This window comes from Mustela nivalis (genome assembly GCF_964662115.1).
Source record: "Mustela nivalis genome assembly, chromosome: 6".
In the NCBI taxonomy this organism is placed as follows: Eukaryota; Metazoa; Chordata; class Mammalia; order Carnivora; family Mustelidae; genus Mustela; species Mustela nivalis.
Genome location: NC_139025.1, coordinates 27,630,506 through 27,644,391, shown reverse-complemented (window position 1 = coordinate 27,644,391; position 13,886 = coordinate 27,630,506). Strand labels below are relative to the sequence as shown.

The 13,886-nt window shown below is 40.3% G+C and overlaps 1 protein-coding gene across 3 annotated transcripts in view; it reads left to right on the top strand.

Annotated features, from left to right (window-relative positions):
- Nucleotides 1-13,387, top strand: part of EML5 (EMAP like 5) — a gene marked incomplete at its 5' end in the record, with an annotated part of 172,491 nt that extends 159,104 nt beyond the window's left edge. For all 3 annotated transcript variants that reach the window (XM_082733866.1, XM_082733865.1, XM_082733867.1), the window contains 11 exons: nucleotides 2,786-2,959; nucleotides 3,640-3,848; nucleotides 6,256-6,413; nucleotides 7,678-7,792; nucleotides 9,048-9,236; nucleotides 9,408-9,580; nucleotides 10,853-11,015; nucleotides 11,419-11,522; nucleotides 12,025-12,178; nucleotides 12,638-12,738; nucleotides 13,015-13,387. In XM_082733866.1, coding sequence (XP_082589992.1) covers nucleotides 2,786-2,959; nucleotides 3,640-3,848; nucleotides 6,256-6,413; nucleotides 7,678-7,792; nucleotides 9,048-9,236; nucleotides 9,408-9,580; nucleotides 10,853-11,015; nucleotides 11,419-11,522; nucleotides 12,025-12,178; nucleotides 12,638-12,738; nucleotides 13,015-13,051 — 1,577 coding nt within the window. In that variant the 3' untranslated portion in view covers nucleotides 13,052-13,387. The remainder of the gene's footprint in view (nucleotides 1-2,785; nucleotides 2,960-3,639; nucleotides 3,849-6,255; nucleotides 6,414-7,677; nucleotides 7,793-9,047; nucleotides 9,237-9,407; nucleotides 9,581-10,852; nucleotides 11,016-11,418; nucleotides 11,523-12,024; nucleotides 12,179-12,637; nucleotides 12,739-13,014) is intronic.
- Between the last annotated feature and the right edge of the window lie 499 nt (nucleotides 13,388-13,886).

Here is a 13,886-nt window from a genome sequence, read left to right as displayed (position 1 = left end):
GTTCTTTAGTTTATTTGAGAGAGGGAGTGCACGTGCAAAAGCAGGGGGAGGGCTGAAGGGAGAGGGTTCCAAACTGACTCCGCGCTGAGTGTGGAGCCTGGCATGACCCTGAGATCATGACCCAAGCTGAAATCAAGAACCGGATGCTTAACTGATTGAGCCACCCAGGTGCCCCTATATGGTACACTTTAAAGTCTGTGGTTTGTTTTTGTTTTTTTAAGATTTTATTTATTTGAGAGAGAGAGAGATCACAAGTAGGCAGAGAGGCAGGCAGAGAGAGAAAGAGGGAGAAGCAGGCTCCCCGCTGAGCAGAGAGCCCGATGCGGGGCTGGATCCCAGGACCCTGAGATCATGTCCTGAGCCAAAGGCAGAGGCTTTAACCCATTGAGCCACCTAGGCACCCAAGTCTGCAGTTTTGATTACTTACAGTTGCATAAATCTTTGAACAATTTTTTTTAATGATCTTAGATCCCTGGGATAATAGATTTTAATTACTTTGAAAAACTGTCAGATTTATCACTGTATACTATAAATTGTAAATGGTATACAATACCGTCTAAATTTATCAGAATGTTTTCTTTGGAAACCAAAATGTCTCTATTTTTACAATAACACAAGCAGATATATAATTTGAAACAAATGCACTTTAGTATTTGGCTTATTTTACTAAAAGTACTTATGTTCTGGGGCACCTGGGTGGATGTGAGTTAACTGCCTTCAGCTCAGGTCATGATCCTGGGGTCCTATAATCAAGCCCTGTGTCAGGCTCTCTGTTCAGCAGGGTGTCTGCTTCTCCCACTCCTGTGCTTTCTCTCACTCTCAAATAAATAAAATCTTTAAAAAATATGTAAGTACTTATGTTCTGGAACTGAATTAGCTGCCAAATTGACTTATCTATTCATTTTTGTAGGCTACAGTTCATGAAGAAAATACAAAGCCCTGACTTTTTGACTTTGAAAATACAAAGAGCTGGGAAAAAATTTTAAACAGCACAAATGGGCTACACAGGATAAATAAAAACAGATATAATTTTTTGAAAGATTAGTAGTTTTGGGGTGACTGGTGGAGCATGCGACACTTGATCTCAGAGTTGTGAGTTCACATCCTATGCGGGTATAGAGATTACTTAAAATCTTTCTATAGGGTCAGCTGGGTGGCTTAGTGGGTTAAAGCCTCTGCCTTCGGCTCAGGTCATAATGCCAGGGTCCTGGGATCGAGCCCTGCATCGGGCTCTCTGCTCTGCAGGGAGCCTGTTTCCTCCTCCTCTCTCTCTCTGCCTACTTGTAATCTCTGTCTGTCAAATAAATAAAATCTTAAAAAAAAAAAAAAACAGAAAACTTTTTTTTAGAAGGGTGCCTGGCTGCTTAGTCAGACTAGTAGAATATGTGATTCTTGATCTTGGGATCATGAGTTCAAGCTCCATATTGGGTGTCTACTAAAAAAAAATTTTTTAATTAAAAAAAAATCATGAAAAATAAATAAAAATAAAAAATAAGCAGTTTTATTTCTACCCTGAAATCCTATTTAGAAAAACTACACTGGGGCGCCTGGGTGGCTCAGTGGGTTAAGCCACTGCCTTCGGCTCAGGTCATGATCTCAGGGTCCTGGGATCGAGTCCCGCATCGGGCTCTCTGCTCAGCAGGGAGCCTGCTTCCTCATCTCTCTCTCTCTCTCTCTCTCTCTCTCTCTCTCTCTGCCTGCCTCTCTGCCTACTTGTGATCTCTCTCTGTCAAATAAATAAATAAAATCTTTAAAAAAAAAAAAGAAAAACTACACTGTCTTATAAAATAATATGAACTTAGCTTTTTACCAAATATCTGTCTATATGGCTGAAAATTTGTTTTGAGATCTATTCAGTTGCCTTTCTCAATTTATGCTTGCTTTTCATCTCTCCTTCAGATGACATAAGATATGGAATAACATTAGTAACTGATAGTAACAAAGATAGCATTCAGATAACTGAATATAATCTGATATTTAATTATTGTACAATATTTGTATATTTCTCCACATAATTGCGTAAAGGTTTAACACATATCTAGGGGTTGAGCCCCACGTCGAGCCCTGCGTCAGGCTCTCTGCTCCACAGGGAGCCTGCTTCTCCCTGTCCAGCTCCCCTCACTTCTGCACACATGCTCTTTGCCCCCCCACCCCATCCCGTCAAATAACTAAGCAAAATATATTTTAAAAATTTAACACATATCTAAAACATGCATTATTTTTGACTAATTTAAAGCTTGTGACTGCCTAATTTTCTTGTCTAAATGTTATTTTCTCAAAAACGCAATTTGAACTATTGCCTGAAGAAGTATTTTGCATTTTTCTTTTCCTTCCTCTTTCCTTTTCTCTCTTTACTTTTATTACAATTTCTTAATTGTGGTATAGTTGACACACAATGTGAGGTGAGTTTCAGGTGTCCGGTGTCATGACTGGACACGTGTGTGCGTTCTTCTGCACTTGCCACGAGCAGGGCTGCGATCTGTGACCGCACGTGCAATGCCGTCACGGTTCTGCCGCCTCGTATCTCCCACTCCCTCTCCTCCAGCTTGTCCATCCCCCACAGCCCTCCCCTCTGGCAACCGTCAGCTCTTCGTATTTATGAGTGTTTCTTTTTTCTTTTTCTTTTTTTTTTTGAATTTAGTATTAAATTTGAGCTATTTTTTATTAAGTATACCGTCTTACTTTGGCACATACTTTTCCATGTTTCAGAAAATATGCATCAGCTATAGAAATGGAAACATTTGCAGTGGGCATATTATAACTTTTGGATTTTATCTTTATTTAGCTACCGCTCCTTCCATCCACATCTGGGATGCAGTGAACAAGCAGACTTTATCTATACTGAGATGCTACCATTCAAAGGGGGTGTGTTCAGTCAGCTTCAGTGCTACTGGAAAGCTATTGCTGTCTGTGGGGCTGGACCCAGAGCACACTGTTACTATTTGGAGATGGCAGGAAGGTAGGGTTCTTTTTCCTTTTGTGATTTACAAAAACAGTAAGTATATTAGGGTAATATGAATTCTCTAGCATTTGCCTTACCTTAATGATGAAACCATTTTTTATTTTAGCCCTCTACACAGCTGATGTTACTTTTGGTATGTTCCATTTTAAAAATTCAGTGAAAGAAGCTCACAAAACATAAATCAGTGAAAGTTATTACTACTATATACGATGCACTGCTCTTTCCTTTCAGTAAGAAACTATATGTGAGTCTCTTTGCAATCATTATTTGATTGGTTATGGAGGGTCTTAGTCAAGGATGGAAACAAAGTATATTGTGACAATGACCATCAAAAGGGTAATATTACTTACACTTTAGACAAAACTTTTCTATAGCTTATATCTAGCTGTTATAAAAAGTGAAGTTCACAGAGCCACACAGAAGAAAGTAAGCTGTAATTTCTAAAATCTGGCATGGGCCTTCAGTGATAATAAAGCTCCCGTTAATACAACCCTTGAGAAACTATGTCAGAAGGACTCTTTCCACAGGTCCTGTGATTGCGAGGTAGCGGCTAGGTAGCTGTGCAAGGGGCATGCTGCCTCATAAGTATTTGTTTTTTGAACTATATACTTTGAACAACTGATTGTGTAAAAATTAGCATTTTATACTAACCTCATTAATTTTGTTGTCCCAATCAGGTACCAAAATTGCCAGCAGAGCCGGTCACAACCAACGTATTTTTGTGGCCGAATTCCGACCAGATTCAGATTCCCAGTTTGTCTCTGTGGGAGTCAAACACGTGAAGTTCTGGACACTGGCAGGAAGGGCTCTTCTTAGCAAAAAAGGGCTCCTGAGCACAGTGGAAGATGCCCGGATGCAGACCATGCTTGCTGTTGCATTTGGTGCAGTATGTCTCTTAAAATGCATGTGCTAGTGTATCTTGGAATTACAGAAATTGGACTACTTTCAATTTTCTCTTTCCTTTTTTTAATACTTTACTTATTTATTTGTCAGATAGCGAGCGAGTAAGCATAGGCAGGCAGAGTGGCAGAGGGAGAAGCAGGCTCCTTGTCAAGCAAGTAGCCCAAAATGGGACTCAATCCCAGGGATCAGGACCAGAGCCAAAGGCAGCCGCTTAACCGACTGAACCACCCAGGCATCCCTACTTTCAATTTTCTTATTTTAAATAGATAAGCCACCATAACCTTCTATGGCATTGTGACCCACTAATCATTACCTGTGTCCTGGTCATGCATACATTTCCCCTTTCAGAGTCTGATACTTTCAGAAATGAGGGAGTGGGAAAGAAAATTAATGAGGGTGAAGGATTATAATGCAACATTTGAGTCCTGAGGCTATTGCCATTCTTAAAAGCCTTCTATAATTTTGTCATTGTCACCCTAAAACTCCTAAAATTTCTATTCTCCTAGTTGTTCCTCATAATCCTAAAGATTGGTCAGAATACAGAAAGATGAATCAGGAAATGTGATTTTCTACTGCTTAAGGTGTGATGGGGTTTAGGATTTCCTTTGCTTTCTATCATCATAAATCACTGCTTAGCACATAGTTTGGAAGTGCTCCGGGCCAGTGCTGCTCACTCCACTCACTCAGCTCACTCTGAGGAGGAAGGAGAGCACAATTCCTGGCCGGCACAGAATGTTCTAGAGAGCCTATCCCGCCCCTCCCCCACCCCATCTGGGCTGACGGATCACAATCCACAGCTCTTTCCTTTAATACTCGGTACCCTGCCCAGACTTTTTAAATCCTTCTGTGCATTGAAAACCTGGATTCCCTTACTAACATGTTTATGTGGGTATGTAATATGAAGAAAATCATACTTTTAGAAACTTTAAGCACATGTTTTTGAGAAGAAGACCGTTGTCAATGTTGGTTGTCAGATTTCCGTTAAACATTTTGGGCCTTCATTACGTAAGACCAGTAATCATTATCTAGCAGAAAAAAATCACACATTCAAATGCTTCTGGCATTTAATTTGTCTGTGTAATTTTCTTTCTGGATAAAATTTCTTGTGTAGCCAGTTGCCTATGCCCAACAGGAAAATAAACTTGAAGACTAAAATGTTAGTCATAATTGATGGATGTTTGAAGCAACAGTACGATCAGGGTGTTTCGTTACATAGCGAGATGGGTTTATGTCCAGTTTAGGCTCTTTTTGCACATCCTCTTTGCCAAGGGGCTAAAAGCAAGGGGGGTGAAATACTGGTTTCTATACCTGAAGCATTCACATTCTAATTGCAGGTAAGGCAGAGATTAATGATGCTTCTAGATGACAAATGTAATTATTGTTCTCTAAATATAAGGCACAGAGAAAATGCGTAAATGCTGAGGAATTTGGAGTCACATTAAATCGTTGATGGGGGCGCGCCTAGCTGGCTCAGTCCCTGGAGCGGGCGACTCTTGATCCCCCCGGTCAGGAGCTCGAGCTGCACGTTGGGGATAGAGATGACTTAAAAAAAAATTGTTGTAGGGAAATTAATATACCAACCATATAGTATTCTCAGAAAGATTAAAGAAAACCTTTGTTCTGTTGTAATTCAAAATTAATTTTCCTATCGGTTCTTTCCATGTTGTTTCTGGTGAAAGATCTGGTACCAATGGCTCCAACAGTGAAGCTAAAAAGGATGAAAATAGCACATGATACAGAATTTCTCCAGTCTTCACATAAAGGAAGTAGGCTGCAATCTTCAGAGTGATCTAAAGTGCTATTACTTTTGGCACCTTATCAAATTTATCATATTTTGTATCACATTGACTTTGCTATTTTAAGAAGCCATGGCAAACACTGATTTCATATATAACTTCATGAATTAGTGAAGCTCAAAAATCCCCCAGCTTTGCTCTATTCATGAATTCTATACATAGTTTTACTTTCTGTGACAAAATACCAACCTGGTGAAAACTTACTTTCACGTCCTGTTCCTACTTTTCTTTTACTCTCAATTGACTAATGACCTCAAGTTCTTTCTCGGGCAGCCGAAGGGAAGCAGCCCAAAGGGATGATATATTTTAGAAATGGACGGAACTCTGGAGCCTGAACCCCCTCATTTTACACGTGAAAAAGTGGTTCCTCCTAGAGGGTACGAATCTGAGGTCAGTCCAGTGAACGAGCAGCAGAGCCGCACAGCAGGCCCTGACAAAGCCAGTAGGGTTTTCTGGTCCCTGCCCATGGCTTTCCCCCAAGCCCCCACTGGGCCATCTGGGAGGGAGGCCACACTTAGGGTAGAGAATTGTGTCTGTTTCATCTGTATTTGAACTTTTGATGAGTTTATCTCCCCCTTCCCCACTCCTTTTCAGAATAACTTGACGTTTACAGGTACTATCAGTGGAGATGTCTGTGTGTGGAAAGATCACATATTGTGTAGAATCGTGGCCAGAGCTCACAACGGGCCTGTGTTTGCCATGTACACCACGCTGCGGGATGGCCTTATTGTGACCGGTGGCAAGGAAAGGCCGTGAGTCCTTCTGTGCATGGCCTCACTGTGTGTCTGTGTGTTGGGCTCACTCAGCCTGTGGTTTGCAGTTCATTATTCTAGTTCTTTCTAGAATATCCCCTCTGCATTTCCTCCTGTGCTTCACTCTTATTGTCTCTGATGTGCCTTCTTGTTGACTCTTAAGTGCTGGTCTTTAAAGTCTCTTGTAACTTTTTTTCATACTGTATATAGAAGCCTAGACCCCAGTAATCAGGGTGAGAATTTCTTTGAGGTAGTAGTGAGGCACACAGAGAACTGATTTCGGCATGTTTGTATCCTGTGTGTATTTGCTAGGTCAGAGGGGACCCGTGGGAAAATCTCTGCCCTCACCCAGGATGCACCTGGACTGCCTGCTCCCTTCTTTGTCTGGACGGACACTTGCTGTCTCAGCAGAGGATGAGAGGCTGCTGGAAACAAACTGCCTTGTTTGCTTCTCCTTGAGGCAAACTTGTGACATAAAATTATGTCATACAGGGCTTCAAAAATTTAAGTCTAAGGAAAGGCCTTTTTCTGAGTGCTTTGGAAACCTCCCAGAAGCCAGATACTTAAAATTGATTTTCTGCCAACATATTCATGTGAAAATGCAGTGTTTATGTGTCCAAGCAGTACATTTCCAGAAAGGATTGAGAGAAGCCCCGGGTATGAAGCACAAATGCAGTAGCTTTTGTCTTTCACATGGGCATGTTTTTGTCCTAAGACAAGCAGTTCATCTCACAGATAGAAAATAAAATTTTACATTCTTCAGACTCCCAAGTGAAAAACCATAAATGGGCTATATTCTGTCTTTTCCATATTACTCTGATGCTAGGGTTTCCCACATGCCACATACTCTGCACACCTCCGCTCGTGGGCAGCCGCTGAGTTGGGTGCTTTCATCACGGGAGGAAAGGTGCTTACCTTTTGGCCATTAAAAATGATAATCGTCTATAGCATAGCATCTGTAATCTTATTATCTGGCCTTACATTTTCATTATCACTTTAACATCACACATTATTTTTACATATTTTCTTAATCAAGAGAATACATTATGTAGGGGGGTGGGATCTAGGTAAGATTATGCTTATGTCAGAAAAATGAGGTAAAATCGGTTTAAACTGAATGAAGTACTGTGTATCTTAAAATTGCTGTAAAAAGTTAATATTGGGGCCTTTTTTTTTCTATTCTGCTTATAATTTAGTATTTGTTTATTTCAAAAATTATTTGGAATAGCTAATAAATGCTTATTTTGGTTTGGGTTGTTACTAGGTCAAAAGAAGGAGGAGCAGTCAAACTGTGGGATCAGGAGCTGAGGCGATGCCGCGCCTTCAGGCTCGAGACTGGACAAGTCACGGACTGTGTTCGTTCTGTGTGCAGAGGCAAAGTAAGAAAGATGTTCCTTGAGCCATTACGGTGCGTCAGAAAGTAGAGGACAGTTACTCGTGGGGTTCTCTCACCCTCTGGCACTTGATGAATGATAGAAAAGATGAGTTTGCTTGTCGGCCATCCTCTGCCACCCCTGCTTCCGGTGCTGGGCCAGCCAGAAGACAGGGGGCCGCTCTTCTCAGTACTCTAGGCCAGCCTCTGTGTGTTCTTGAATCTGTTGGTTCAGCTGTGGTAGGCAGAAGTGGAATTTCTTGCCAGTCAACGCATTTTGATTAGACCAGCTTTTTTTTAAGTACTCTCCCCTGCAACGTGGGCTTAAACTCATGACCCCAACACCGAGTCGCTCACTCTATTCACTCTACCAACTAAGCCGCCCAGGTGCCCCATCTGTTTGGTTTTTTTTTTAAAACACCCATTACCATAAAAAATGTTGACAATGCATGAACTTTCAGTGAGTCTATTTAGAAATCATACACGTGTTATTCTCAGTCCATGTATGCATTGGTTAAACTTACCTTTTTAAAAATTTTTATTAATATATAATGTATTATTTGCCCCAGGGGTACAGGTCTGTGAATTGTCAGGCTGACACATTTCACGGCACTCGCCATATCACCTTCCCTCCCAGTGTCGATAACCCAAACACCCTCTCCATACTCCCCCCTCCCCCCAGCAACTTTGTTTCCTGAGATTAGGAGTCTCTTACAGTTTGTCTCCCTCCTGATCCCATCTTGTTACATTTTTTCCCCTCCATACCCCCCAAACCTGTCTTTCTGATTGACTTATTTCACTCAGCAGGATACCCTCTAGTTCCATCCACATCGTTGCAAATGGCAAGATTTCTTTTTTGATGGCTGCATAGTATTCCATTGTGTATATATACCACCAAACTTATATTTATACTTCCCTCAACTAAAATCCAGTACTTTCTTCCTGTATCCCAGTGCAGTTACACCTCCTTGGAAATCTTCAGCTTAAAATAGAGGCCAGGTTCAGACTCTGACAGGCAAAGCCAGGTGCTGGGATACTAGAGCACAGTTGTGTTCTTTTACATGGACTCTGCCAGGCAGCCCAGGCCAATGCTCCTGCGGGTGTGCCTCTAGTCAAAGGAAACCGCAGGAGCTAAGGCCTGGCTTGCTCCTAGAGCAGTCACAGCAGAAAGTTCTCTGAAAGGAGGTCAGTAGGGTCCTTTTTAAGTTATTGAAAGCAACTGTTGTATTGCATTAAATGTATTGGTCCCATTTGTGTTTTAGGGCAAGATCCTAGTTGGGACAAGAAACGCAGAGATCATTGAAGTTGGAGAGAAGAATGCAGCATGTAATATTTTAGTTAATGGCCATGTGGACGGACCCATATGGGGACTGGTGACACATCCTTCCCGGGATTTTTTCCTTTCTGCTGCGGAAGATGGGACAGTGAGACTCTGGGATATTGCTGATAAAGTAGGTAGTTTTCTTTCTTGAAGTTAGAATTTCTAAGGATAGTGTAAGTCCTAAATTGCTAGCACTCAAATAACTATTTGAGAATTATATTGAGAATTTTGAAAAGAAATTGGTTTACTTTATAAGTACTCTATTTAATGTAGTTCTCTATGACTCTTGGTTCTTATGCAGAAGATGTTAAACAAAGTGAATTTGGGACATGCTGCCCGTACCGTGTGTTACAGCCCTGAAGGGGATATGGTGGCTATTGGAATGAAAAATGGAGAATTTATTATTTTGCTGGTGAGCTCTCTAAAAATATGGGGAAAGAAGAGAGACAGACGATGTGCAGTCCATGATATCAGGTTAGTCAACAAGTGGAATAGAATTAATATATAAATTCTTAATGACCCAGGTTACACTTGGAAACAGGTCCTTGGAGCCTATAGCATTTAATGACATCCTACACTGTATGCTGGAATGTGGCTGTTTGTATGCTTATTTACTGCTTGCTGCATTATCTACCCATTGGCACCAACTATGGTGCCTTATAACGGCATGTCCTTTGGGGGATGTTTGGCGAGTTAGTATCACACTGGATGTGTCCAGCAAGTTGAGTCATCCAAGAATTATGTTCCACTGTACAGAAGAGGCATCTGTCCTTTCTAAGTTGTCAACCTGGAGAATTAAAGTCGTAACTGCACATCTCAATTGAATATTTAGTCGCTCAGTTAATGATTTCTCATCAGGGCACCTGGGTGGCTCAGTTGGTTGAGTGCCTGACTCCCCCTCAAGTCACTATCTCGGTCCTGGGACCAAGCCCCTTGGTGGGCTCCCTGCTCAGTGGGAAGTCTGCTTCTCCCTGTTCCTCTGCTGCTCCCCTCTCAAATGAATACTAAAAAAAAAAAAAAAAATTAATACTCCCCAAACACCTATGCCCCAGACTCTGAATTCTTGAATGTTTACATTCCAGTGTGTAAGCTTATTTTGACAATGGCTACCATTTACTGAGTATTTCTGTGAGATCAAGATTTTTGAATCCAGTTGTTAAAAGCTTGCATTCTTTTCATTAGTAAAAACCCTTTTACACATAAAACCTTCCTCAGAATTTCAATATATAAACTTCCTGCAGGCCCATTTTCCTAAAGAACCTTGACTGAATTGTCCCATACTATTTCCCATGCCCACTAGGCATGTGTTTGTCTTTTAAGGTAACTCCCAAACTTCAGGTAGTGTCACTTCATCTGTAACCTGAGGCAAATTAATCTGGTCTGTTTCCAGATGAAGGAATCCTAGCTTGGTAAATTTGGTGTATTATATAACTGAAAGAGTTATGTCTATGTTAGTGGCTTTTTCAAAACTTAGATCTTTTTAAAGGAAACAGATGAAGAAACAGGAGCCACTTAAAATTGTAGTAAAGTGTAAGCTTTCTGTTTCATGTAACACACATAAAATCTCAATATACACAGTCAGTTGTGTGTATTCTGAGTAAAACTTGTATCTTTGGGTTAATCTACTTGAGGCCAGATCACACACATACTCGTTTTTGAGAGGTAGAAAACAAGTCACTGGTTTTAAATGTTTATGGGATTTAATGTGGTCTAATGTGTCTTTCACGTATTTTATTACCTCTCCAGATTTAGTCCAGATTCCCGGTTTCTGGCAGTGGGCTCTAGTGAGAACTCAGTGGATTTTTATGACCTAACGTTGGGTCCCACCCTTACCAGAATCAGCTACTGCAGGGACATTCCCAGCTTTGTCATTCAAATGGACTTCTCTGCAGACAGCAGGTATCTCCAGGTACGATACCAGTAACAGAAAAGCCAGTTTACACAAGCTAATACTGTTAGCAGACGCATTTACAAGGAGTTTTAGGGATGCCTGGCTGGCTCAGTCAGCAGAGCCTTTGACTCTTAAATCTCCAAGCTGTGAGTTCGAGCCCCACATTGGTCGATAACTTTCTGAAAAACTCCTGAGTTCCAGAACTTCTGAACTCTTGCCTTTATTTACTCTTCACTGTTTCTGCATTAATATCCTATTCTTTCTAGTCCTCGTCTCCATTTTTTCTAACAGGCTTTTGTAGTCATGGTTAATGTTAGGATGTTAGAAATATAAATCAAATAGCACACTGCCAGTTATCCTATAGCCTTCTGCTGTCTCTCTCACATAATGGAATTCTTGTCCCATTTTAACATGATACAAGGTCTCCACTGGTTGCTATAAACGACATGTCTATGAAGTGCCTTCAGGAAAACCTGTTACGGATCTGGCCACCATGGATAGGATCACTTGGGCTACATGGACTAGGTAAGAACTGACTGAAGGTCAGCCAAGAAAACTGGAAAATCCTATTGCTCAACAGTTAGAGCCATTCCACTAGGGAACAGTAGTTGAGTTTTATGTTTGTTACCGTATCATGAATTCTTCCGAAGAGGATGATGACAGGTTTATGCTGGAACTTCTACTCATTGAACACAGTCCCATGCTTTATCAGAGTTAAAAGCCTTTAAAGAGGCCCTGATAATTTTAACAGTCTGTTTAATAACAAGCAATAAAACCACATACTGGGTACTATTAAGCAATTGTATTACTTATCTAAAGGAATGCTATCTTGCAGTTATTAGAAATGGAACCTTATAAATTTGTTGTTTAACAGGTAACCATGAGTAGTCATCTTTTTTAATCCATCAAATTCCTAAAGCATAAAAGCATCTTTTAATTTTAAAGTAACATAATTAAGTAGGGATTAATTAACAAAAACCTTTTCAGTGTTTGCTATGGTGGATTTTCTTTAATTCCTTCCCTCTAGTATTCTAGGGGATGAAGTTATGGGAATCTGGTCCAGACACACTGAGAAAGCCAATGTCAACTGTGCCTGCGTATCTCATTCAGGAATCAGCCTCGTAACAGGAGATGACTTTGGCATGGTTAAGTTATTCGACTTCCCGTGTCCTGAAAAATTTGTAAGTTTTTGTTTGGTTTTGGTTTTTTATGTAGCTTTACGAGTTTAGGTATCTGATCATTAGTACTTCTTCCCCCATAATGTAATACCTAAATATGTTACCGTCTTCTTATTTGGAAACATTTATGTTCCTAAAATCTTTTCAAAACTTCCTCAATCCCTTACTCTGAAGTAAAAGCTTTTAGAAATCATCTCCCCATACCAAGTAACACCATCTTTGCAAACTATCCTAATAAAGCTGTGATTAGCCTTTTTATCAAACCTTTACTCACAGTTTCAAATGCTTTTCCTCTGAGGAAAATGTTCAGAGTGCCTGGAGACATCTGATTGCCCAAATTTGGTGCAGATCTATTAACTAACATTAGTAATGCTGGCTGTGGGCCAAACTGCCTACCTCTCTTCATAGCCCATGATAGAGATCTAGGGTTCCAACATCCTGAGCTTTCTCGTTGTTTTTCAGGCAAAGCACAAAAGGTTCTTCGGTCATTCACCTCATGTGACAAATATTCGATTTACCAGCGGTGATCGACATGTTGTTAGTGCTGGAGGTGACGACTGCAGGTGAGTAACTTTCTCAGCCGAAGAACAGACTATCTTACTAGTTATTAAGAGATCTAGTGTCACTATATCAGATGACAGACTGCAAGCCATCAACCTAGGAAGGTAGCATAACTGGCCAGTTCAATGGAGGCTCATACAATGGCAATATGAAATAAAAGGAGTTAATGAAAAATTGTATACATTTATGATTTGAAAGCTCTTACTTAAACTTCTGAAAATCTAGAAACATAATGAACTCACTGCCTTTTTTTTTTTTTTTTTCTTTCCTAACTGCAGTTTATTTGTCTGGAAATGTGTACATATGCCTCACTGAAAGATATGGGCGCCAAGAAGACTCTCTATAAATTAACAGCCTTGAGAGACCAGAATTACAGAAGAGGAAACAAAACAAAACAAAAACAGAACCAAACCTTGCATGGGCAAGTGGTGCTAACTTAGGATTGTAACAGGGATAAATGCCCAGAGTCATCCAAACAGAAGACAGATAAGTTCAAAATATTTGCTGTATGCACTGGATAACTGTCCATAATCCATACACTGCCAGACAATTACTTAAAGAAAGGATTGAATAAAGACTTGGTGAAAGGCAGCCCCCCCTTCTGGGGAAGTGTGCAAACTTGACACACCTGCCAGGGAGGCTTAGGGGACAGCACCTTTCAAAAAACAAAACCTTAAAAACCCAAGTTGCTTAATTTTCATCCTCTCTTTAGCAAACTGTTTTTCTTTTTTAGGATTTATATTTTATTTTCAAGGTTCATTATTTAATGACTTATTTTATCCTTGTGTTTACATAAGGAAAGGAAACACACCATCCCGTAAAGGATCACAGTTTTTAAACGGCAAACATTATTTTCCCTAATGAAACACACACAAGCTTTACTGGAGAAAATAATGCTACTTAAGCATCGATAAACCTCTTCTTTAATAAGTGACATTTTTTCCCCTGGCAGTTTCACATTCAGGAACAAATCCCAAGTTAATAGTATATGATAACTACATTTTCATTTTTGAGCTGTTGATCCTTTTCAGAAGTCATCTCTATAACTGAGAAATTAAAACATGATTATAGTCTCATTAATGAAAAAGTAGTATGATGAAGAGTCCTTTCCAGTGGTGTACAGGTTCAAGTTTTAGACAGCAATAGTATT